Source organism: Solanum verrucosum, unplaced genomic scaffold (genome assembly GCF_900185275.1).
Source record: "Solanum verrucosum unplaced genomic scaffold, falcon-dt-bn FXZP01000144.1, whole genome shotgun sequence".
In the NCBI taxonomy this organism is placed as follows: domain Eukaryota; kingdom Viridiplantae; phylum Streptophyta; class Magnoliopsida; order Solanales; family Solanaceae; genus Solanum; species Solanum verrucosum.
The window spans coordinates 1,682,483-1,705,798 of NW_026020773.1; the positions used below are offsets into that span (position 1 = coordinate 1,682,483).

A 23,316-nucleotide genomic window follows, 5' to 3' on the forward strand; every position below is an offset into this window, starting at 1 on the left:
TTTTTCGATGTCTGAAAATAGAGAAAGAGATAAAATTTAGCTTGACGCATATTAGCTACTGAGTGTAGCTAGCTAGGGTTAGTTTCTTAGTGACAATAATGCATGTTAGTAGTTAGGGATACCAACCCTAGCTAAATACATGCATGTGTTCAATCTTGTATCTGCATAATTTATTTATGATTTATTATAATATTTATATTATTTTGGTGTCTGAAAATAGAAAAAAGATAAAAATTTATAGTTTGACGTATATTAGCTACGGAATATAGCTAGGGTTAGTTTCTTAGTGACAATGATGTTAGTCGTTAGGGATATATATCAACCCTAGCTAAATACAATATGCATATGTTCTTGTGTATTCACATAATTTATTTATGGTTTATTACGATATTTTTCTTTTTAGGGTCTTCTAGAAAATTAGAATAAGATAAAATTTAGCTTGATTCATATTAGCTACAAAATTATAAATAGTAAGGGTTATTCTTATGGAAAATATTTCGTTTTTTTCAACAAAATTCAATCCAATATACTAAATAAGAAAAGTTTTTTAAATTTTTGTTAGTATTGAAATCATCTAATCTTATAAGTTGATAAAGTTATTTAATTAGAAGTGATATAAGAAATACCAATAAATTAATCAAAAATTTGTTCACAAGATCCCTAATAATTATTTAATCATCATCTTATAATTCCATATAAGATTATATACGTCACAACTAGCCGATTTTGGGATCCCTAATTAATTCATAGTCTAAACTATATAATTATATTCTAGCCACTTAAGAGACAACTTAAAACATATATAACAAATTTGAGAACAAATACATGTAATTTGTATTCAAAGGTTACTTAGATATTGAAAAAATGAATTATAAAATTGCGAAACATATTTTATTCTATAAATTGCTACACCTTAACACATTTTGGTGAGAACTAGCTGATTTTGGGTTCAAGTGACATTTCACTTCTAACTACAACTCATTCGTTGATTCTTCCATATAATAGATCACCTAGGTTCATGTCTATAAGTAGTGACAATTATCTTATGAAGATTCGTTTTCGCTATGACTTTAACCAAGCAATTCATTCTTTTACGATCAATGACCTGACTCCTCCCATTGCTTGGGAGCTCGAGATGAAGTTATGGAAATCTATGGATAAAGTTATAAATTTTATCTGAGAGGTCACATACATGACTGTACTTCAAGCATTCATGTAAACAAACTTATGTTAGAAATAATAATTTGTTATTGAATTTATAAACACTCAATTCAATGCCCAAATCAACTCCGAATTAGCTCAGTTTTAAATATCATAAATAACCAACCCCAATAATCTATTTGTGAAAAACACATCAAATCTAACAAACTTATTTTATCATTTTCAATTTTTTTTCTCAAGAACCTTCAATGGTGTTCTTTTCTTGGATTTTACACTCAATGCCTAGTTCCTTTATATAATGTAGCACATCATAATTTTTTATTTTTTTTTGATAGCATGATTTTCTATATTGTGTGATAGTGATATAGAAGAAGAAGAGCAACAAATATGTTTTTTTTTTTGTCTAAAATTTGTCAACATTAACTATGAATTAAATAATTTGAAAACTTGATTATATATGGCTACAAGTGCAATTAGTTCTAATCCTCAGTACTAAGAGGCCCATTGGACAAAAGACAGTTTCTAAGCCCATTTCGAAAAACCCTAGGGCATTAATTTCAGTGGTATAAAATCCGCCTCTCCCAACCATTGTCCATTTCTCCTTTGTTCGCAGCTTCACAAAATCGAAAATGGTTTCGTTGAAGCTCCAGAAGCGGCTCGCCGCTAGTGTCCTCAAGTGTGGAAGAGGAAAAGTTTGGCTTGATCCTAATGAAGGGAATGAAATCTCCATGGCCAATTCCCGTATGTTTCTGTTTTCTTTTTCTTATCAATCTCTAGTTACGTTCATGCTATCTCTGTAGTCTCTTGTTTGTATGTTGTAGCTTTTATTTGTGAAAGATCTGTAGTAGATTTTGATCAGTTTAGCTCCAACGAGGCTTAGGTTATGTTTACTTCATCGTTTCACCGTTTTTTTGGTTGTGGAGTGTTTTAGGTTTGGAATTTGATCAACCTTACTGTTGTTGTAACGAAATATACTCTTCACGTAGTAGATGTTGACCAGTTTAGATCCAAAGAGGCCTAGATTATGCTACTTTGATATCGTTTCATCGTTTTTTGTGTGTGGAGGGTTTTAGGTTTGGATTTTGATCAACATTAAAATTGTTTCAACTTAATATACTGTTTATGTATATTATGTCGTAGAGTTTGATCAGTTAAGCTCCAGTGTACCGTAGATTAATGTACTGTTATTATCAATTCGCCTTTTGTTAGAGTTGCGGTTTTCGAATTTAGTTAGTAATGTTCACGAGACTAGCAGCATAATAATGTTTTGTTATTTACATGTAAACAGTGTCAGCTTAGAGTGATATTTCTTAGATTTGAGCATTGGAAACATTGTTGATTTTGGTAAGCTTTATTAAGAAGGATGGTTGTTCTTGTGTTAACGGATGGGAATAACCAATTACACTGATTTTGTCTGAAAACTGAAGATGTAGTGGATTGAATTTATTGGCAGGTGTTGATAGGTTTTGTGACAAGTTATATTTGCTGAAGTTTGAGTCGTGAGATGGAAATGTAATTGAGCTGTATATGTTCATTACAGCACCGTCATTGTAATTTAACCAGTAATGATAGGGTTACCAAACAGTGGTATAAATTATCTGCAATTATCTTTATTTTTGGCAGATATCAATTTGGAATGATACCTACTTTGTGGGATTTCATTGGGTGTGTTGTCGTATTGACAGATATATATTTGGTGTTGCTGCTTTGCATTATTTGCTTATTAATCTGAGGTTTAGATGACAAAATGATATTAATGTTTACTCAATCTTGATAACTAGAACATGTTGCTCTAACAAGCTAATTGGTCAAGCTTGTGCAAGCCATTTGAGATCCTTGTAACTCTGCGTATGTCATTGTGGCAACTATTGTTTGTTGTAGTTTCTTATTTACTGCCAGTAATCCCTTCATTTCCATTTGGTGCAGGTCAAAACATCAGGAAATTGGTTAAGGATGGTTTCATCATCAGGAAACCAACCAAAATTCACTCAAGATCTCGTGCTCGCAGAATGAAGGAGGCCAAGAGGAAAGGCCGTCACTCTGGATATGGTACCTCCTTGTCTTGACTGTGATTGCAGAAACTTATTTTACATGACCTAGTTCAGTTTTTAGGTAGCTCTATTGATTTGCTGTCAAGCATTGGACATTGTTTTTTTCCCTTCAAAAAAAAGAAGAATATAACAACTCAATTTTTCAATCAAAATAAAGAAGAATATAACAACTCAATTTTCCAATCAAAATAAAGAAGAATATAAGAGGTGAACTTCTAAGGAGAAAGCTTTTGGCCATACATGGCATCTATGCCAATTAAAATGAGATAGAGGGATTAGAAGCCTATATTTAGTATTATTCTTTCTGGTAAGTTGTTTAATACAATCATGCTTTGTTTTAGTGTAGTGTCACTTCACCTTTTTGACCTAATTAAACAGTTTTTTGTGTACTCCATACCTAAAGAAGATATATCAATATAGGCACCTTTTTGGTTGCTTGGTATCAAAGATTATTTTGCTCGTATATTAACTGTCTTTGAACTATGCCATTTCTACCCTGTCTTTGTAGTGACTAATGTATATTAGCAGGTGAAATTGCTCTGTTGGCTTATATCTGTTCTTTTTTCAGGTAAGCGCAAAGGTACCAGGGAGGCTAGACTGCCTACCAAGGTGCTTTGGATGAGGAGATTGAGAGTCCTCAGGCGTTTGCTTCGCAAGTATAGGGAATCAAAGAAGATTGACAAACACATGTATCATGACATGTACATGAAGGTGAAGGGTAATGTTTTCAAGAACAAGCGTGTGCTGATGGAAAATATCCACAAGACAAAGGCTGAGAAGGCTAGAGAGAAGACCTTGTCCGACCAATTTGAGGCTAGGAGGGCAAAGAACAAGGCAAGCAGAGAAAGAAAGTTTGCAAGGAGGGAAGAACGTTTGGCTCAGGTAATTGTTTGAAGCTCATTAAAATTTCTAGAGAAAAGTTGGCTCTGACACTTGATAGAGTGCTCTACTCAAGTTTTATGTTTTTAAGATGCATTTCATGTGATTATGGGATTTTATACCCTTTTAAGTATCTGTGTAGGATTTTTGCTCATCTTTTCTGTTTCAATTTTCAGGGACCAGGAGGAGAGAAGCCAGTACAACAACCTGCAGCACCAGCTGCTGCCGCACCAGCCCAGCAAGCTCAGTAAGTTCATCTGCAAATATATTAATTGTAGTTTCTCCTAGGGCCTAGTTTGAACATCATTTGATGAGAGTATATCCTTGCAGGGGATCTAAGAAGTCGAAGAAATGAGCATGATGAATTGTAAGGAGGGTTGGCGCTATGCCTACTTTTTGTCCTTGTTAGTATGGCAGTTTAGTATGTTTGATCCCTTCCCTTTTTGGCCTTTTAACTTTAAAAGACAATGTTACTTGTATGAATTTGAAAGCTGGTTTAAATTTTTGATACGTTGATCCTTTTATATGTTTTAATCATATTTTCTCCAGAGTCATTTTGCATTGGATTGAATTCTTCTTCTTGTTGCATTTCTGCTTTTTTGGCTAGTTGTGACTGTTCAATCGAAGATAGTCCTTTTATGGACGAGTCATTTGCTTTGATTTTAATGGTAGCAGGATAAATTCACTACTCGTCAATGTGAACAAGGATAGGACTTATTTGTCTGGTTCTGTCTTGCAGTTTGCTAGTATTTTATGTTGAATTGTTCCAGTGCTTTTATTACATTCTCAGTAATGCGATATTGTATGCGCTATTCTGAATTTGAGCTTTCCACATGTACGTGAGAATATTTCTTCAGTTTTATCGTTATGTACTTGCATAGCTTTAGTGCCTAAGATGTAAATTTTTTTAGCGGATGTGGACAAAATATTCATGCTTGCTACTGACTAGTGACGACTCACGTCCTATGAAATCCTTATAAGATGGTATACGTTGAGGCAAAATTTGCGGTTTAAAAAATGAGGACAGTATAGTTCAGTAAGTGTACAAACTTGTAGTTGTAACAGACACGATTATAATCAATATTCATTGCATAACCGTGATGTTGAGCTGTTGAACGTGCGGTGGGAATTCATACTTGTTGGGACATAAATGGTTTGGTGAGTGTTAGTTTATTTATTATATATTCAAATGGTGATATAATAAAACTATTCTTCTATTTATAGTTTTTTTTTTTAAAAGTGTTAAGTTAATAGTGAACTGTGTCCAATATATCGGAGTATTTTTTATCTCATTAGATATTTTTAAAATTGTTTATTATTATAATTTATGGCATTTTCTTTTATGTAACTCTCGATATATATGTTACTCTCTTCGTAAAACTGCTCATGTTGAGTCCAAGCAAAGCAATCGGAATCTGCTTAATAATGGGACAATTGAAAGTTGTTCAAAGTCTTTCCTTATACATATATATATATAAGTAGTACTCCCTCTTTTTTATATTAATTGAATTTTTTAGAGTTGTTTTTATTGTTCAAATAAGTGAATTGCTTAAAGTATAAGATGAATGTTCAATTTTTTTTTTCTATATTTGTCTTTTTCTATAATGAAGTTTGATATTTTCTAGGAGATGAATATCATATTTACTAAGTTATATTTATGATTTCGCAAAGAAAAATAGTGGAAATTTTGATTTAAATTATGTTTTTAAATATTTTTTTTAATAAGTATATATTACTTTACAAATTTGAACACAAATTCAATTAACATGGAATAGAGAAAGTAATTACTTAATAGGAGTAATAATAAAATAAATAATGTCGCCCCATTCTGCAACAAAAAAGTGGCCGATCCAAGACTGTCCAGTAACTGGTGATAAATCTCACCGACGTCGCTCACATTTCTATAAATATAAATAATAAAATAAAATTCTTGGGTTTTGTATATTCGTACACTAGAGTAATATTTATTCAAGAGCAAGCTTTCTAAAATAAAAAAAAGTTTTATATCAGTATTTTGTGGTATGATATCTTAATAATTATAGTTTGCTCAACTTCAACTTTTATATATATATATATATATATATATATATATATATATATATATTCATATATCGAGAATTATGATTTGACTTTTCAAAAAATATCTCAATTATATCACACTAACACGTTACACATGTAAAATTACATATAAAAATAAATAAATATACAAGCATCTTCCTTAATTATCAATTACTCATAAGAAAATCAATCAAAATAATGTAATCAAAATTCTAATAGTTTTGTATTAAGTAATATTTAGTTGTATATTTGTTAGTATTATATCATGGATACAAATTATTTATGTATATTTTTCTATACAATATTCAGTATTTTAATATTTCATTTTTAAATACCAAATATATGTTGAATATCCAAATATTTCTAAATATCCAACATACCAAATATCATAATATTAAAATTACGGAATTAATTTTTTTTATTGGATATGATAATTTGTAATTTATCATACTATAATATATCCCCACTCCCTATTATATATATATATATATATATATATATATATATATACACATATGAGATTGATGCTTTTAAATTGTGACAAAAGTGAGTGCACAGATTCTCTTCTCCAAAAATAGGGCCCGATGATTAGAGGACCACCACAAATCGTCCAGAAATGTCCAACCGGCATTGTAACAGTTAACCGGACCAATATAGTTCCACGAACGCACCGTCACGCTCTTCAAGATCTCCGTCAGCTTCGCCGGCGTGATAGTCTCAGGCTCTTCTCCTCTGACCACCGGATTCTGAAGTTTTGTACATCGGAGGAGGCGTTCCAACCTAAGTTGGTCGCAGCAGCTAAACTTCAGGTACGAAATTCTCTTTCACGTACACTAACACAACTCTGGAGAGTTCAGATGAGTTTTTTTTTTTTGATCTTACTTAGAGCAGGATAATCTGTTCTGATATCATGTAAAATACAGAGCCAATGGATCAATTTCCTTGTAGTATTATTCGAAGATACCTAAATATCTCTACCTTTGATTATGCTATGAATACTATGAGTAGATATGAATGCTGTACATTTTGTAACAAAGTACTAGAAAATTAACACTTGTTTTTTATTATCAAAAGGAGGACTCCCTTTAGAATGAGGTTGATGCTTTTATAAGCCTTGATCGGAGCCTGGTATAGAATTGAGAATTTTACTTCTAATATAATAAGTATGAGTAGAAGGGATCATTCCAGAAGTTTTATCTAGAGGTGAAAGGGGAAGGGGCATTGGTACTTATGCAGGGTGGGGTTAAAATGAGTTCTGCGGGTAAGTGATTCGGTGCAAGCTCCTGCTGATGACATTGTTGTAAAAAAGACATCTAGAATTGATTGAGCTAAATGTTGAATTATAAGTAGGAGGGATAGTGCTTCCTTTTCTCTTTATATGTTTACTTCTTTCACTACTTATGCCTTATAGCGTGAAAAATAAGCTTCTGTCATGACTTCCCTTCCATTTTCCTGCACTCTTGCAGGACTTAATTTGCTGGAGATGAGGTTTGATTCCTATAGCTTTCCTTCTAACCATGCACACAAAAATGCCACATGTTTAATGTTTGAGTAGGGTCACTAAGGTCTATGCCAATGCTTTGTTTAAGTGAGTGGCATGAGCACCTACTTTAACATTTCATATTCTAAATAATAAGACATGGAACTTAATCTTTCATCAGAAAGAGTACGCTTTACTGCAGTTATCCAGTACTTGTTACTAACTGAAATCAGAATTCTACCTAGACATATTATGAAAATGATCTTTTTTTTTGATGTTCACTTTTTCTGGTAGCATCAAGAGTGGTATGTAGGAATTGATGATGGAGCCAATTGCTCTAGAGAGCTGTCATCTCCTTTTTATAAGGACACGACCAATCCACCCCTCAAGTATAATGGTGAAGGATTTGTTGTTATCTCATTTTCTCGTCCCTATATCTTCTTCTTTCTTAGAAGTTAGAACCCAAGGACAGACTAATGACCACCTCCCTACCTCCCCTTAGGATTTATGCGGCTATCTGGTGACCTCACCGGACTCTTCTTCTTCCTCTTCCCTTCTACCCAACCTCCCCAATTATGCCTTTTCCCCTGATTTATTGTATAATTGGTAATGATTTCCCTGGTTTATCGTGTAATTTTGTGTGGTTAAATTCTGATAGAATTACGTCTTGCATGTAAAGTTACTATGGTCATTTATCCACTGCATAACACGTTGGGTCAAACATTGGAAGATAGATTGTCTCACCTATGATCTTATACAATACAAATGAGATATTCTAACTTATCCTAATTTTGTAAACCAAACGATGGCCAATTTTGCTTTCTTGGCTGACGTTTAATCTTGAAAGTGGACAAGATTACTACTGTCCTATGGGAAACCTAATTATTTGATTTCTTTATTTGTGCTCATGCTTTTAGGAAGAAGCTCCTCAAATGCTGGACACTCTCCCTTCATTCAAACTTTCCCCTGGTGTGGCTCATCCACTGGGAGTATCAGAAACTGAAAGTGGAATAAATTTTGCAATTTTTTCTCAGCATGCTTCTGCAGTTACACTTTGCATAATTCTTCCAAAGAGGTTAGACTGAGCTCACACTTTTGGATGGTATATTTTGTTGTCTTCAATTCTGGTCTTAGTTGCAAATTCTAGATATTAAATTCTTCTACTGTTAATCCTGCCTATTAAATTTGTTTATGTGGAGATATTATATGATTTGCATAATCAGAATGATTTGATATGACTAGGATTTGATTTTGTAAACATACACCAACCAAAAATGTATACAAGGTGTAATAGCTATAATCCCAGCCAAGCTTGAGGGAACAATCAAGCTTTCCATTTCTTCTCATTCTTTTCCCAATGTTCAATGGTATTAGTATCAGAGGAATTCTCATATGCTCTTTCCTTTCCTTCTTATCCTCCAAATCCTCTGGATGGAAAAGACAAACTTCCGTTCTGCCCAGTTTAATTTGGCGGTGTACTGGTGTAGGAGTAGTTTGAGTGTCACCTCCTATACAAAAAGAATGACAGGGCTCTGGTGACCTTAGACTGAGAAGCTCATCACCAACAGCTTTGTTGTCAGCGTCAATACACCGATTCGCCTCACCAGAGCTTAATCCATGTGCAGATGCGGGAGACAGAATTCTGGCATCTCTTCTGACTGATCTGACATCAGTTGGCTCGCCTGACAGCGAGCCATCTCTAATGGTCCCCTTTTCCGATTCATCACTTGTGCAACTCCAAATCACCTCGAGGATCTTTCGGAAATAGCCGAGGGTCTTTCCGAAACAACCTCTCTACGTCCACAAGGTAGTGGTAAGGTCTGCATTCTACCCTCCCCAGACCTCACTTGTGGAATTTCACTACAAATATGACTAATTCTAACCTAACATAGATTGGAGGATGGAAAGCCAGTGGGTTAGGTTGTTTTCCATGCATACTGGGAGATAAATAGGAGAGGTTGAAGAGAGGGGTATGGGATGCCTTACATTATCTATTCCAATATATTTGAAACGGGAAGGACAACATATGTCCTTCTTAATTTGCCCCTGTAATTATATCAACAAGGGGGTGGGGGGATGCCAAATGTAAGTAAAAGCTTTCTGAACAGCATAGGAACGTTTCATCTTAAATTCAACTTGTAGTTATCATCACATCCCTCCTTCTATTGCAACATTTCATCTAAGATGGAGAAAACCTAGAAACTATGTTAATGAAGTGGTGTTAAACATTCTGGTGAACCCAGCATAATCTTTTCTGCAGTAATTGACGTTGTATCACCTTGAGATACCATTATAAATTTAGTATGTCGTAAATGTTCAAATGATTTGTTACACTTAGGATAAAGTACCATATATTTACAAAGACTTTGGATTATTGAACAGTTTGAAACTACCCGTTCATTCATCTTGCCAGGGATAGTACTATCCCTGGTGAGCTCATGCTCATTTTTCTCATATTTCATATGTACATCTGCGTAAAGCATGCTAAGTAAATATACATTATATGGGAATGCTTGACAGTGTTCATGATGGAATGATTGAATTAGCATTGGATCCACAGAAGAACCGCACAGGAGACATATGGCACATATGCATTAAGGTAGTAATTTAACTATTTTACGTACCTTCATTACTGTATTCACTCAGCAACCTTCAAAGATTATGATTTGGCTCATGCTCATCACATCATGTTGGCTGTCCACTTTCTACTCCTTTTTTGCTATTGGTTGACCTGCTCCCTGTTGTGGGCAGTGTCAAATGATTGATCTCCTTCCTTAATGAATACTCAAATGTGTCCATAGTTTCAATATAAAGTAAACATATTGTGGTTTTTGTGTTTCATTTTTTAAAGGGAAGTTAACATATTGTAGTTAGAACTGAATGTCATCCAATTTTATGTCCAATGATTATTTGAATTTAATTTATCTTTCCTGTTATTCTATCAAATGAAAACATTTCAAATCCTTTCTGTAGAGTCATTGAGTTATCCTAGTAAGTCAAATGACCGCATATATTGGTAGGGTATCTAGCAATTCTTTGACCTTGACCTCACATGTTTTCACATTATACTCTGTCAATGTTTCCAACCTTTATTGAGAATATCCCAACTAAGTAAAGCACATAAACTATTTAAACTTTCTTTCCTTAAATTTCCATGCTGGAGCTGCACGAAAGTAGTTCACTTCAGATAGATGCATGGAATATGGATCTTGCTAATCTGAAAGGATTAAATAAAGGAACAAATTAAGATGAAAGAGAAGTAATGTAAATGTTGATTGTGTTAATTAATATGATTTTAGGAGACTTTATTTTTCCTTTTCCTAGCATAATTATAGGAACAAAATATTTTCTTTTATTGTAAACTAGGTAATTTACCCGCACTTTGCGCGGGCATAAATAATCTTTTTAAGGTTTCGAACAACCTTTCCAATAATTGACTGTTATAAGAAATAAAAAGTAAATTTTAGTAGATTTTTAGAACATTTCAACAGAAATTAAATGATTTGACATTATCACATATTTCAAGAATTGTAAATATATAATTAATGTTTAAAAATATCTTGATATCTAATCATTTTTATCTTTTACATAATTTATCATAATATATGTTTGATGATGTAATTGTCTTGTTAAAATTGAGTGATGTTTTTATGTAGCGATTAAACATCACTTTTTCTATTTTTTTATACATGAAAAATATAGAATCTGATAATTTTATGGTTAGAATAATTCCTTGTGAAAAAAAGTTCTGTGAAAGTTTTCGATAATCAATATTAGTTATAAATAAGTTATGACTGTTAAAAAATGTACACCACAACAACATAAATAAATTTTTTTAGAGACAATCTACTTGTCTGAAGTCAAACGTTCACCACTTTTCGTTATTGTTACTTTGTTACTCTAACAAAATTTATAGAAGGAGAAAAATAAATTTGAAACAACAGCAAAATAATATTGTTGACCCTTTTAGAAATTCATTCTTCATTAAACTGCTGCTCTGAAGTCCCTTCTAGATGCTTCATCAATGCGACTTTACAACTTTTTCAGAAATATGTATGTATAATTGTTACATTATGAAAGTACAAGTAGATCAAAATGTTGGATTCGAGACTCATGTTAAAGAAATACTCTCGAACATTAAAAAACTAGAAATGAGTCTAACCTAGATAACTTAAATGCTCAGCAGTGACTTGGGACATGGAGGACAACAAATCTATGTTAATAGACATATCTTTTGTAGCTTAGGATATTACTTTTATTTAGAGTAGGTTTTGTTTCATATTCTTCAAATTAAGCTTGCCGAAAATAGTCATAACAGCCGAATGAGAAGGAAAAAAAGAAAAACATTAAAAGGACGAAAAGCTTTGTCCAAGTGAGATCATATACATACCAAACGAAAAATAATAAATACAACTCTAAGGAGACAACAAAACAGCGAGAAAAAACATGCATTAAAGGGAGTAAACTATGAGATATCCAATGATGATAACAAATCATTCTAACCAGAAAATTTTCTATGTTTTGAAATAACATACCTCAAAAAATTGACTAACACTTCAATCAAATTTCAATCCTTAAAGTACTCATAATATCCACTGACTAAATTTAGTAAAAATAGATAACAACAACATAAAAACCCAACAATATGGGCATGCAAAATTATTAACACTCACAGGATTTTCTAAAGAACACAAAATCGATTTGTAAGGGATTTTTTTACTGTACCTTCAACAATTTCAGTAGAGAAAACTTGCTTGAATACTCAATTGATGTTTGTTATTTAATTTGTACTAACAAATACTTATAACAATAACTTTGCATAAACATAAACAACAAAGTTTAAAGCATATACTCAAAAACAACAATTAATAATATAAGCATAAATTAATGACTGTAAAAAACATACGAGGATCTTCAACAATAGAATGAAACAGAATGAAAAAAATCGAGCCCATTGAATGCACAGTGACCCCTTAAGGAAATTATTCCCCTCTAGTACCCGATGTTTAAAGGAGTAGATCCTCTCAAGATAAAACGATTCTATTCACCAATGTATTGATACAAAAACAATGGTGTCAGTGAGCCATTCAACAGGAGCAAAGTACACAAATATTTATTTGTCCAGAAGAAGAAGAAGAAGAAGAAGTTCAAAATTTTTGTTGTTTTAAAATGAGAGGAAAGTGCTCTATTTATAGACAACAAATGGTAGTGTGAACAAATGATTATTGTGTCTTATCGGAAAGGTGACTATTCTTTGGAAAAGTTACATTCCTTCAGAAAGGTCACACCTTTCATGACTGTAAAAAGCATACGAGGATCTTCAACAATAGAATGAAACAAAATGGAAAAAATCGAGTCCATTGAATGCACAATGTCCCCTTAAAGAAATTATTCCCCTCTAGTACGATGTTTAAAGGAATAGATCCCCTCAAGATGAGAACGATTCTATTCACCAATGTATTGATACCAAAACAATGGTGTCAGTGAGCCATTCAACAGGAGTAAAGTACACAAATATTTATTTGTCCAGAAGAAGAAGAAGTAGTTCAAAATTTTCGTTGTTTTAAAATGAGAGGAAAGTGCTCTATATATAGATAACAAAGGGTAGTGTGAACAAATGATTATTGTGTCTTATCGGAAAGGTCACAATTCTTTGGATAAGTTACAACCCTTCAGAAAGGTCACAGCCTTTCATAAAAGTAACAACTTTTCATAAAAGTCGCAACTCTTCATAAAAATCACAACTTTTTTTTATAGAAGTCACAACTTTTCTTATAAAAGTCACAACTTTTCATAAAAGTCACATTTTTCATAAAAGTCACAACTTTTCATGAAAGGGGAAGACTAGTTTTGGAAATAAAATGAATTAAAAGGGAATCCTGGTTTGTGGTGGCGCCACATAGGCGGGCCTAGAGTTCTCTTTTATATATATATACTAGTAAAATCACCCGCGCCTCACGCGGTTATTTAATAGCACATAATTTATAAAATAATACTTAAAACCTATCAGTCATTACAACTAAAACACTATATTATCTTACATACAAGATTACGAAGTAACAAACATTAATAATGTAAAAGAAGATGATAATTATAACATCTTATTATTTATCCTTCAATCAATCATCTTTAATTTGATTTATAATTTATCCTTTTGCTTCCAGGAAGTGTTTTGATATTTTTTGGGAAATAAAATGAACATGAACCGGTGATATTAAATTTTCTAATAAATAAATAATCGTTGTTGAAGTTAATTGTGCAGAAGAAGAAGAAGAAGTAGTTTAGAATTTTCATTGTTTTAAAATGTTAGGAAATCCCTCTTTTTATTAACAATAGAGAGTTGTGTGATCAAATGTTTATTGTGCCTTATCGGAAAGGTCACAACTCTTTGTTAAAGTTACAACCCTTCAGAGAGGTCACAACCTTTCAGAAAAGTCACAACTTTTCATTAAAGTCGCAACTCTTCATAAAAGTCGCAACTCTTCATAAAAGTCATAACTTTTCATAAAAGACACAACTTTTCATGAAAGGGGAAGACTAGTTTTGGAAATAAACAAACTAAAAGGAAATTCTGGTTTGTGGTGGTACCACGTAGACGGGCCTTGGATTCTCTTTTATATATATATATATGATATGATTAATTGTCTTTCCTTAATTAGTTAGGGTCCATTGCATAACTACCCCTTCTCTCTAAGAACCCTAATTGATGGTAGTAGACCTAGTTAGCATATTAGGGATGATCATGTTTAAGCATATTAGTAATGATCATGTGTACTAGCAGATTCAATTCAAGAACTTAGATGATTGCGATCTAGACCCCTAATTGAATAATTAAAGACAATAATTAATATAAGACTAGTTACATTCTCCAACTAATCGAATAAGAACCATATATATCAAGCAAAGAATTTAATCTTACCTCTTACAATAATTGTTCTTGTAAGGTTGTACGATAAATCCTAAGTAACCAATACACAAAGATATGAATAAATAAAATCTCAATTTTATTGATAGCTATTCTGTGTCAAAAAGAATGAAATCAACGCGGGTGAATCTGGGGTAAATTTCTAACACACTATCCCAAATAGCATGAAATTCAACTTCTACTTTACGGAAATAATAGATAGTAAAACCTAACTAGGGAACTTTAAACTAGGAAAATTTGAACTAGACAATTTTAAACTAGGAAAACATGTAAGATTAATGTCACACTTCTTCTAGAACTACCTAACAAAATAAGGAAAGAAGTGTCCAATTTCCTCCAGAAAATACGCCTATTCTAACAGCCTTGTGCATGTATTTCAGCCTCTTTTGGGGCTCCATGGATGCTATCAGGTCGGCTATATGAATCTTCACCACCATGTTTCCTCATTTAAGCTCATGTCAATCATATACTAAAATAAATAAAAGTGAAAATAAGTCAAATTTCATTCAAATTACTTCCTTTGTATTTATTTGTTCAGATTGGACTTCTAACTCGTTCAAATGCATAATTATCTTTAAGTTTAACATTCACTAGTTTTTATCAATTTTGTAATCACAAATTTCCTTGAATGAATCAATAGTTTCCCATATTTTTGTACTGTCGGAACCGTGTACTGAAGGTATACATTTCTTTCTCTTCAGCAGGCCTTTCCGTGGTTTCTATTTTACTCGCAGTTTATGCTGCTATGTCACTATTATATGCTATTATTGTGCTTGCTATATAACCTTTTCTTTCTGTATTAATTTTTCTTCGTCATCTGCAGGAGTTGCCCCAAGGTGGTGTCCTTTATGGTTATCGCATTGATGGACCTCGAAATTGGCATGAAGGGCATCGATTTGACGATAGCATTATTTTGGTTGATCCTTATGCAAAACTAATTGAAGGTCGACGAGCTTTTGGAGATGAAAGCAATAAAATGTGTAGATTTTTTGGAACTTATGATTTCAATAGCTTGCCTTTTGACTGGGGAGAAAATTACAAGCTTCCAAATATACCCGAGGTAGATTGAGAAGAACTACTTGAATAACTTTCTTCCTCGTGTGCAAATCTAAAGATAATTTGCTTGCATGTTCAGCTATTTGACTTATGAGCTATGACTAGTGACAGAGCTGTCATTTTTAAATGCTCAAATTTTCTGCCATTTAGTTGATCTTGTTATTTCAAGTAAGAGGAGTTTCAGCTTAATCTTCTGCAGTAATATTATTGGTTCTTTGGTAGATTGAGCTGTAAGATTATATTACTTAGATCTTTTATAACATTTTACTCTTAAGGGTAATTCGATTTGCATTTTAGTTATGAGTGGATTATAATGTAGGGACTGCTTGTGTGGTGATTAATATGGAACAGATTGCTATGCAGTCATTAATAATCAAGGAATTGTTGTGTAGTGATTAAGAGATTATTGCTATACAAGAATAACTTTTTTTTTTAATGACATTCTTGTCTTTGAATAGTCTAATCTCTGTATGGCTAATACACGTATTCTTGTTTCACATTGTATCTAGTATAAAATATTACATAGATTCTCGTATAACTTAAGTTAGTATTATTTGGATACCACCAACCAAATGTTGCATTACATAATGCGGCGATTATGCAACCAACCAAATGCTGTATTATTCTATGGCGAATATATGCTGGATTTGTTACCACACAATCAACCAAACCACCCATTAACGCCTTGCAGTATATCCTCTTTTCTTTGGGCAGAAAGATCTTGTTATATATGAGATGAATGTTCGTGCTTTTACTGCTGATGAAACAAGTAGTTTGGATCAAGATCAACGGGGAAGTTACCTTGGCTTAATTGAAAAGGTACTTTCATATTCTACCAGTTTATTTTCTCTTTTACCAACAACCAAGCATTTCATTTGTTTGTTGAAGTTTGGTTTATCTTCCTTAATAGCAGTACCGCAAGTTACACCATGAGTTAACCTCCCAAATACTTAACATTTTTATTTTGGCAAGTTCCAATTTTAAAATTGCTTGTTATGTTCTTTGGCCCTTTTTCTTAGATTAGATGTCTTTGATATTTTCATCTTATATTAGTCACTTGCAGTAATCTGTTAAACCTATTTTAGTCTTTCAGTTATCTGACATTCATCTACAAGTGCAGATACCACATCTTCTCGAGCTTGGTGTCAATGCAGTAGAATTATTGCCTGTTTTTGAGTTTGATGAACTGGAATTTCAAAGGCGACCTAATCCGAGAGATCACATGGTAAACATACCTTGTCTTTGTGCTTTTTAGCTGTTTTTGTCTGGGCTTATTCTTTTCTGGTGATTTCTCTATTCTTAAGCTAGTTTATGATGATTATTCTTTCATACGTGTAAATTGTTTTTGTATGTGAGCATGCATCGTTGAGTCATTATGCTTTCTCTGATTTTCACAATTTTGACATTTTTATGGCCCAGTGTATCAGTAAAATACCAATGCTTTGAATGGTAAAGACGGAATTAGCATTCCACCTTCACTAAGAAATGTCTGATTCACAATAGTAACTCAGATCCTTTCAAATGTGCCCAAGAAACTCTTATAGTGATCTGATTGAAACAAGCGATCAACTTTATATATTTATTTGAGAACCAACTGTGAAAAGAAAGAGGATATTTGAGAATGAATTGCTTGATTATTCCCTCAAGCATGTTGGAGATTATATAATGTTTACAAGTAATCCAAAAAGAAAAAGAAAATAATGCTCATTCATATTTATACAGTTATACAGATCTGCACCTTTCCTATATTTACAAGGAATAGTGCCACAACCCAAAATCTCTAGCTGCATGATACGATCCTAGTTGGGAAACTAAGGATTCCAATGCGGAAAACAACACAAAATAAGGATAGGGGAAATTGATAGATGAAATAGAAGAAAGAAAAGATTTATCAACTATATTATGTGATTGATCAACTTAGGATTGGTTACCTACACCTATCAATCAACAATCAAAGATGAATCAATCCAAGGGGGAAGGGAAACTTGAACTCATACATGGAAATCTAATCCTAGATTATCCTAGAGAGGCTCAAAGCAAAGACATCAAGGAAGTCACCCACTAAACTAGCCTAATATCCATAAAGGAGGAACTACACTCTCAAAGGAGTTCTTAAATCTTCAATCTTCTAAATATGAACAATGAAATCAACTAAGACAACTATTTATACTTTTGCCTTTACAAGCATAGCCCAAAAGTGGCATTTGCACAAATAGAAAAAATATCCCTTCCCCATTTGAGTTGCAATGCCACTTGCGGCCGCAAGTGGAGAGATGCGGTCGCATTTTGTGGGCGCAAGTGATCTCACTTTGATGAAGGTTCTGGTGGGTGTTTCGATGTTGATGCGGTCGCTTGGGGAGGATGTGAGGTCACATATCTTGAAATGCGGTTGCATCCTCTTCTGCATTTTCCTTTCGAGCTATCTTCTAGCTTGAGCATCTCCACATGTGAAATTGGGATTTCACCCTCTTCCATCCAAGCCATTTTCCATAGCTTGAGTGCTCCCACGCATGGGTCTTTAATGGTCCTTAAGGACTCCATCTTCTTAATCAATGAGTGTATAGCTTGAAGATGTTCACTTGAGATTCCTTGAAGCACTTCAAATTTGGTGAAAGTGCTCCGTGGGCCAATATTGGCTTGATGTCACGCTTCATCATGTATCCTAATCACCATCTAGCTCCTTGTGCTTTTCAGGGTTGTATCATCCTTTCCTTATTGAAAAGGATTCGTCCTCAAATCCAGACGTAGCAAAACCATAGGGAAGACAAACAATAACAAAGTCCTCAAGGCATAAGGGTTAGTGTTAGTGTTAACAATCCTACTACTAACATGTCAAGCATGCACAAACTTGTTATATAATCTAGCATCAAATTTTCAAATAAAGCACAAAGTACTTGACTATTTAAGAGACCTTGACCAAAGGGTAAATCAAGAGAGCCAATAACTTGGAAGGGTGCCAACAACTTCACCCCCATCTCGCTTGTCTTTATGACCAAGCATCACCTCACAATTAAGAGATCCATGATCCCTCGAGAAGAAAGTTCCTCCACTAGGAATGTGTCATCATCACATAGTGGATAACCAAATACCTTGTAGCCTCTAGAAGTGTCTACATCTAAACATCACACTCATACCACTATGATATCTTGATCATAGTCATGTCATCATCAAATAAGATGGTCTTTTTATATGGCTTTGAGCAATCCTCTCCTTATGAGCTAGCTTTTGCGGTTGAGTTAGGCTTAAAATTTATTTATTTACCGAGATGTCTACTTGATATGGAAGGAATTCTGTTAATTCCCCTGAGGTTAAAAAAAATCCTTACTAACTTGCATGCCAATTCGAGTAACATGAATATTTTTGGGTCGTTGATCTTACAGAGAATAGATAACTTCATGGGTGTGTCCATGTTTATTATTATGTCTATTACTATAATTACACTTGGATCGAGTTCTTCCAAAATGACCTTTTTCTCGTCGATTCTTTATAGACCAGGATGTTCAATTTTCCGTTATTTGAAATTGTTGAGGAGTCCAGTATGTGACTAGGTTGGCCAGCTTGGCGAAATGGTCGAGAAAATAGTCCATCAACTGTAGAACCTTACGACGAGCCAAAATTTGGTCACGCACCGATCAAGGTCATTAGGAAGTCTAGCAAGTGTGCGATCTAGAAATATCGTCAGTGATTGCTCATGTTGCTTTTCAACACTAGTAGTATTTGACATCAATTTCTTTAATTCCTTTGTGATTGCCTGTACCCGTCTCAAGTAAGTAGAAATACCCTATTCCCCTTTCTTTAAGTTTATCATTTGAGATATACCATATTATAAAAATGAGATATGTCATTAGTGTATTAAGTGCAAGCCTGAATTGGGTGTAGATCTTAAGGGTGCGATGAGAAGGCCAAAAATTATTTATGAAGATAGACAACAACAATCGGTTGGACAAGGGGGAGCAAGCCATTGTAAAAAAGAAGGGGGTGAATGAACTGAAAGGATTAGAGCTTGATGCCAAATTCTGTAGTTATGGCTCAAGAAGAAGGGGGGGATACCTGGCAATAAAAGATCAATGAAGTTGGAAAGAGTGCCTTGGAATGTTAGGGGGCTAAACTGTGGCAGAAAGAGGAGGCTAATCGGAACGATGCTACATACATGGAAAGCTGATGTAGTGTGTCTACAGGAAACAAAACTAACAGGGGATATCACAAAGATACGGAAGGAAGTTCGGACAGACCAGTTGCGGAAGATACTCATTTATCTGTGGAGGACTAAGTGGGCGAGGCCGGGGAACATAAAGGGATTGCTAAAATACTGGAACAAGGATGGCAATGCAGCCAAAGAGGAAGGAAGATGGAAGACTGTCCTTGCATGCACTTCGTGGATAGTGTGGAAAGAAAGAAATAGGAGATGTTTTGAAGACAAGCAGAGCATCTTCCAGGAGTTCAAAATGAATTGTTTAGCTCTGTTTTATTTTTGGTGTAGACATAAGTTAATAGTTCAAACAGAAGATATTTTTGATTTTTTAGACTATTCATAGGAACAACAAATAGATGTTCAAGATGTAAGTTGTAATACTTTAGAAGGGGGACTACATATTTTGATGTAGTGTACCAATGGATATATAGACTAACTGTTACCATTCTCAAAAAAAGTGCAAGCCTCTCTCAAATAAAATAACATGTCTGAAATGGATGAAACAAAGACCTCAATTTGGAATTTGATAAGTTGCCATATGAGACTACATAGTTGAGCGTCAACTTTCTCCCACTGTACTTGGCCCTTTTCACCCCCCTCACTAGATTTTTGGTTAAGTGATCTTTAGCGCCTTGACCCTTGCACCACAACTCAATTGAGCAAGCCAAATTTAAATAGTTTCAACTTTTAATTATGGGTGTCGAAGTAATTGTAGGACTTGAATTTTCAATCCCGCACCCAAGGGTGTGACCTAGTAATCAATGAGGTAGGTTGAGAACCATGAGGTCTTAGGTTCAAATCCTAGTGGAGACAAAAAACACTAGGTTATTTTCTCCAATCGGTCCAAGCCTTGGTGGACAGAGTTACGTGGTACCTGTTGCTGGTGGGGATGGTAGGTATCTTATGGAATTAGTTGAGGTGCGTGCAAGCTGGCCCGAACACAACAACTATAAAATAACAAAAAAAATCTGATTCCCCATAAGTATCAAAATCCAAAAGACATAATAACAAAATATAATGGATAAGGCTGCCAAAAAGTGCAAAAGAAGATGTGAGAATAAAAAGGGGAGATGTCACAGCTTCAACCAAGGTACACAACACAAATTAAAATAGTGAGAAACACTATTGAAGTGAAGTGGACTGAAGAGTATTTTCTTTAGATTCTTCTTTTTCTTCTTTCCATCTACTTTGTTCTATCCAGTAGTATTATTACTATCTTTCTGTTAATTAAATTCTTAGAGTAGGGTAGAAGGTTTGAACTTTGGCTCATTTTTTTGGAGGGATTAGGCTTGGTGGAAGTCTAGAAGCACCGTGTATGCCATAGTATTAGCTTTATGCATGTAATTTCTTGCATTTGATATCTGTTACCATCTGTTGTCTTTTGTGTTTCAGTTATTGCATTATTTCGTTGCTATTACTATTCTTTTTCTGGATGCCCTGTCCTGCTTTCCGTATTAATTGACCCTTTTTTTCCACTGTCATATTTCCTTTTTCATAACTACTTTGATTTGATTTGGTGCACTTGAGCCGAGTGTCTTTCGGGAACAACCTCTCTACCTCCACGAGGTAGGGGTAAGGTCTGCGCACACTCTACCCTCCCCAGACCCCACTTGTGGAATTACATTGGGTGTGTTGTTGTATCTGCTGAAACTTGATGAAAAAATGCTTTGTGTGTGTGTGTGTATATATATATATATATTTGATTTTCATGTATTGAAATTCTTCATTGACTACTATGTCAATTTAAGGGTCAGAATGCTCTTGGTTTGACTAAATCCTTTTTGGACTCATGTTAACTTTAGATCAATACATGGGGCTACTCAACAATAAACTTTTTTGCTCCAATGAGTCGATATGCAAGTTGTGGTGGCGGACCTGTCCGTGCTTCCTGGGAGTTCAAAGAAATGGTCAAGGCCTTGCATGGTGCTGGAATTGAGGTTTTCCTTATATCAGTGTGGTCCTTGAAGAGCTTGCTATACATATCCAATATGTCTCTTCTACCTTTTCAACCATCTATCTGAAGATGTTAGTTCTCTTTTTCACGGTTTTTCATTCTACAGGTCATCTTAGATGTTGTTTATAATCACACAAATGAAGCTGATGATGAAAACCCATATACAACCTCATTCCGAGGAATAGACAACAAGGTAAAGGAACTGTTCAATATAATAGTCAATATTTGGAAAGTTATGAATTAGATCTTTATTGCACACAATGTACCTTGGTAGGTTACTCTGTCTAGGGAAACATCTACATTTTTTGGTAGCAGGTTGGGGGGGTGGGGGGTGGGGGGTGGGGTGGGGTATTGTGTTCATTAACAGATAACCGTTTTAGTAATCAACATCATCTTCGAACTAAGTCTTGATCAATGCATCAACCCACTACAAGAAAAGTAGTTTGCGTGACTTTATGGAGCTGCTCAATTGGAGTGGCCTCTGATTATGGAATTTGGCAGTGTTTTCACTTTCTGTTCTGCAGATTATTATGGAGTGCATGATCTACTATCATATATAGTTAAAATGCTAGAACTTGCTTCTTTTCCCCCTTCCTCTGCTATAAACCTTCTCTGTAAAGCTGCATCAGACCCATAGTTTAGATGAATTTAACTCAATTCTTTTTTTTTCTCTATAATGCTTTGTCTCCCTCAAAAACCAGATGAGACCGGGCTTACTTTGTCAAGTTCTAAATCAAACTATTCATATCTGATGTTGTGGATGCAGTCTGAATTTCTGTTTTTCTATACAGTTGTCTCTCTGTTTCCCCACTCTCTCATAAATGATATTCCTTGCCCACTCAATTGCAGGTTTATTACATGGTAGATTTGAACAACAATGCTCAGCTGCTGAATTTCGCTGGATGTGGTAATTTAACCATACACTTTTTTACCATTGAATAAAAGGAAAATCTGCAAGGGCAGTTCTGAACACATCTTTAAAATACTCTCTTCAGGATATTTCAATGGTTATTTGAGATTGTTAACATGAGGCAAAGTTTCCTACGGAGCAATTTTGGCAATGTTATTGTCGAATGATTTACTCAACTAAATGTTTACAAATATCACTCCACAAAAAATAAATGTATTACATATTCTATTATTACTTGTTAAGAATTAGGAGATTATAAATATGGCAAGATCACATTCCTTGTATATATTGGAAAGGATTAGAAAATCTATAATTGTGTAAACTGGAATAGAAACTATTAGAAATTACTTTCCGTTCCTTTTAGGTTTACTTGTATACTTTAGGAATTATTAGGAATTACTTTCCTTTCCTTTTCAGGATTACTTGAATACTTCCCTTTTCATTTTTGGATTACAAGTAAACATTATATAAACCCCAACTTCTTTTGAGCCAAGGGTCTATACGAAACAACTTTTCTACCACACAAAGATCGGGTAAGGCCTGCATACATCCTACCTCCCTAGACTCCACTTATGGGATTACATTGTGTATGTTGTTGTTGTACTATATAAATCTCAACATGCTTGAGGGAATAATCAAGCAGTTCATTC

General features: G+C 34.0%; 2 protein-coding genes across 5 annotated transcripts in view; both read left to right on the forward strand.

Moving 5' to 3' along the window:
• The first annotated feature begins 1,744 nt into the window (after window positions 1–1,744).
• On the forward strand, window positions 1,745–4,623 carry LOC125812939 (60S ribosomal protein L19-3-like). The gene is made up of 5 exons (XM_049492418.1): window positions 1,745–1,902; window positions 3,088–3,210; window positions 3,781–4,094; window positions 4,268–4,338; window positions 4,422–4,623. The coding sequence occupies exons 1-5, from the start codon at window positions 1,791–1,793 to the stop codon at window positions 4,444–4,446; spliced, it is 645 nt and encodes a 214-aa protein (XP_049348375.1). The 5' UTR covers window positions 1,745–1,790; the 3' UTR covers window positions 4,447–4,623.
• A 2,089-nt stretch (window positions 4,624–6,712) lies between these two features.
• Window positions 6,713–23,316, forward strand: part of LOC125812932 (isoamylase 3, chloroplastic) — a 29,430-nt gene continuing 12,826 nt past the window's right edge. Inside the window, exons 1-9 of one of the 4 annotated variants that reach the window (XM_049492407.1) lie at window positions 6,713–6,958; window positions 8,547–8,704; window positions 10,150–10,228; window positions 15,378–15,614; window positions 16,325–16,429; window positions 16,731–16,835; window positions 21,605–21,739; window positions 21,863–21,949; window positions 22,606–22,663. In XM_049492407.1, coding sequence (XP_049348364.1) covers window positions 6,734–6,958; window positions 8,547–8,704; window positions 10,150–10,228; window positions 15,378–15,614; window positions 16,325–16,429; window positions 16,731–16,835; window positions 21,605–21,739; window positions 21,863–21,949; window positions 22,606–22,663 — 1,189 coding nt within the window. In that variant the 5' untranslated portion in view covers window positions 6,713–6,733. Of the gene's footprint in view, window positions 6,959–7,583; window positions 7,745–8,546; window positions 8,705–9,386; window positions 9,448–10,149; window positions 10,229–15,377; window positions 15,615–16,324; window positions 16,430–16,730; window positions 16,836–21,604; window positions 21,740–21,862; window positions 21,950–22,605; window positions 22,664–23,316 lie in introns of those variants that run through there. The other 3 variants (XM_049492408.1, XM_049492409.1, XM_049492410.1) reach the window with 3 other exon arrangements.

Excerpts from the sequence above, each read along its gene's own strand:
- LOC125812939 (XM_049492418.1), top strand. The coding sequence starts at position 1,791 with ATGGTTTCGTTGAAGCTCCAGAAGCGGCTCGCCGCTAGTGTCCTCAAG. Across the intron at positions 3,211-3,780 it reads AGGCCGTCACTCTGGATATG|GTAAGCGCAAAGGTACCAGG; the intron begins GTACCTCCTTGT and ends TTCTTTTTTCAG. Across the intron at positions 4,095-4,267 it reads GGGAAGAACGTTTGGCTCAG|GGACCAGGAGGAGAGAAGCC; the intron begins GTAATTGTTTGA and ends TTCAATTTTCAG.